The sequence below is a fragment of the Phytophthora parasitica genome (genome assembly GCF_000247585.1).
Source record: "Phytophthora parasitica INRA-310 unplaced genomic scaffold supercont2.17, whole genome shotgun sequence".
Classification (NCBI taxonomy): domain Eukaryota; phylum Oomycota; class Peronosporomycetes; order Peronosporales; family Peronosporaceae; genus Phytophthora; species Phytophthora nicotianae.
In genome coordinates this window covers 39,998-42,133 of record NW_008649003.1, presented here as the reverse complement: position 1 = coordinate 42,133, position 2,136 = coordinate 39,998, and the positions used below count along the sequence as shown (strand labels likewise).

The 2,136-nt window shown below is 48.9% G+C and overlaps 2 protein-coding genes across 2 annotated transcripts in view; both read right to left on the bottom strand.

The window, feature by feature from the left end:
- PPTG_09035 (hypothetical protein) overlaps positions 1-1,106 on the bottom strand; it is a gene marked incomplete at both ends in the record, with an annotated part of 3,110 nt that extends 2,004 nt beyond the window's left edge. Inside the window, one exon of the mRNA XM_008903882.1 lies at positions 21-1,106. Coding sequence (XP_008902130.1) covers positions 21-1,106 — 1,086 coding nt within the window. The remainder of the gene's footprint in view (positions 1-20) is intronic.
- Positions 1,107-2,072: 966 nt separating this feature from the next.
- The window catches only part of PPTG_09034 (hypothetical protein), a gene marked incomplete at both ends in the record, with an annotated part of 1,694 nt that continues 1,630 nt past the window's right edge, over positions 2,073-2,136 (bottom strand). Inside the window, one exon of the mRNA XM_008903881.1 lies at positions 2,073-2,136. Within this exon, the coding sequence (XP_008902129.1) occupies positions 2,073-2,136 (64 nt within the window).

The following is a 2,136-nucleotide window of genomic DNA, read 5'->3' as shown; positions in this document are numbered from 1 at the left end:
TCTAAGGAACCGAATCGGACCGGAGCTATCGAGTCCTTTGGCGTCGAGGCTTTCGTGCGCCGCGCTGGCTGATACTCACCTGCAGCGGGGGCAGGAGCTTGCATCAGCGGAAGGGAAATCATCGGCATGGACTTGAAGAAATCTCGACTAGCCGCGGCGGAAGTCCTCGCCGCCTCTTCTTCAGCTTCAAACACTGCCAGCTTTTCCTGGATGTCTGCCATCTCCTGGTCCAAGGCTACACTCTCCGCGAGTATGGCTTTCTTCTCCTTCTCATACGCCAGTTTGAGCGAGTTCATGTCCTTTTTCGCCTGAGATTTCAGCTGTCGCTCGAATTGGGCCTGTTCCGTCCGCATCGTATCCACCTTCTTGGCCTGCTCGTTCTGCAGACCGAAGACCTTCTGCACGTGTTTCGTCTTCTTGTGCACCAGCTCGCGCTCTAACTGGACAATCTGAGCCATCAACTCCTTCTGCTGAACCAGCAGCGATCGCTCTTCCTTGTGGAAACTGCGCTGGCGTTCCAGAACTTGCGCTGTGGCAGCGGAGATCTCTGCTTTACGTTGGCGGTCAGCAACGATACACTTCTCCAGCTCCTCTGTCCGACTGCGAGCCCATGCGAGGTCGCTCTCGGCGTTCTGCACACGCACTTCATGCTTCAGATTCATGGTCGTAATCTCGGTCGTGAGACGCTCCAGCTCACTCTTCTTGCTGTTAAGTTCGCTGTGGAGTGTTCGACGCAGTTCAGAGAGCTGCTCTGTAGCATGCGCCAATTTATCTTCGTATGAACGCTTCTGGTCGTTCGCAGAAGCGTTTGTTTCTGCGTCCTGCACCTTGGAAAGCTCATACTCACGATCAAGATTCTCCTTCTCTTCCTGCCAACTCCGCATGTGCGTTTTGTACTGTTGAAGCACCATCACGCTCCATTTCTGAATGGAGCCGCGTACAGACTGCAGCAGAGCCTCCTCTAGACAAGAATCCACAGCTGGCCCGCTACTTTGTTGCATGTACTGGTCCAATGCGCTCCGTAGATCCGACTTGTACTGTGTCAGTAGCCGCACCAAGCCATCGGAAAATTCCTCTCGTGATCTTTCAGCCAGTTCTGCAGCCATGGCTTCGAGGTTCTAGGGGAGAACACGCTCAAGGACCTTAATGCAGATGTCTGTTGACAGCTTGGTGTTGCGCTCTTAAGAGTCTCCAGGAAGTCGCGTACTTTCACCAAAAAATTCTGCTGTCTCTGGAAGCACCTCACGAATATGCATCATGGCTGCTTGAACACCACGGAAGTGAGAGGCATACAGAGCTCGCTTGCTAAAGTCCTTTCACCATTTTTTCCCCGCAGAACTCGTCCCCGCTTCCATTTCATTCGTGTAAGTCTGCTGATTTGGATCGCGTCTCAGTAGGATCGGTTCCATTGCTCTCCACTGCACGACTTAGCGCCACGCATATTTCTCCGCAGGAAAGCTCGACTTCAGATACACATGCAGTAGGTATGTTTATCCCGACAGGGCTCTCTGCAGCCTAAAGTATGCGTCACCTGCTGTGTGTAAGCTAAAGGAATACGGAATTAAATCTAATTATGTACGTGAGGGTTAACGCTTAACATAAGCTAGTGTCCTGAAGGATATCTCAAATCATTTCGCAGAGTTAATTTCATTCGTATTAATCTTTCGCCTTTTACTAAAGATTACCGTGGAATTGACTCACAAAATGCGGCTTCAACCAAATTTCTGGATCCCTCCTTGTGAGGGGAACCATCATTCATTTATTTAACCTTTTTTACTTCTTCAACAACTATTGTGCATTGCGCACATTCTGTCTCAGCGATGTCATAACTCGTTGTTTTAGCAAATCCAGCATTGATTTACCTACCGTAATCGTCGAATTAACGTTGAATCACCCTTTATTCGAAGAGTTAATGTTGTCTTATGAGTGTTTTCGTTGAATGGCTGTAGTAAAAAAAAATGCCAACCCAACGTTGCACACTCTAACTCTTTCTTAAGCCCATGCAACTACATTCCAGAAGATTACAATTTCTATCGACATGCGTTGGAGATTTTAATTGTGCTGACCTACATCTAAGACATTGACTTAAGTGTCGTTGTGTCCGTTATGGGAGTCTCGACGCGATCTATTTCTCGT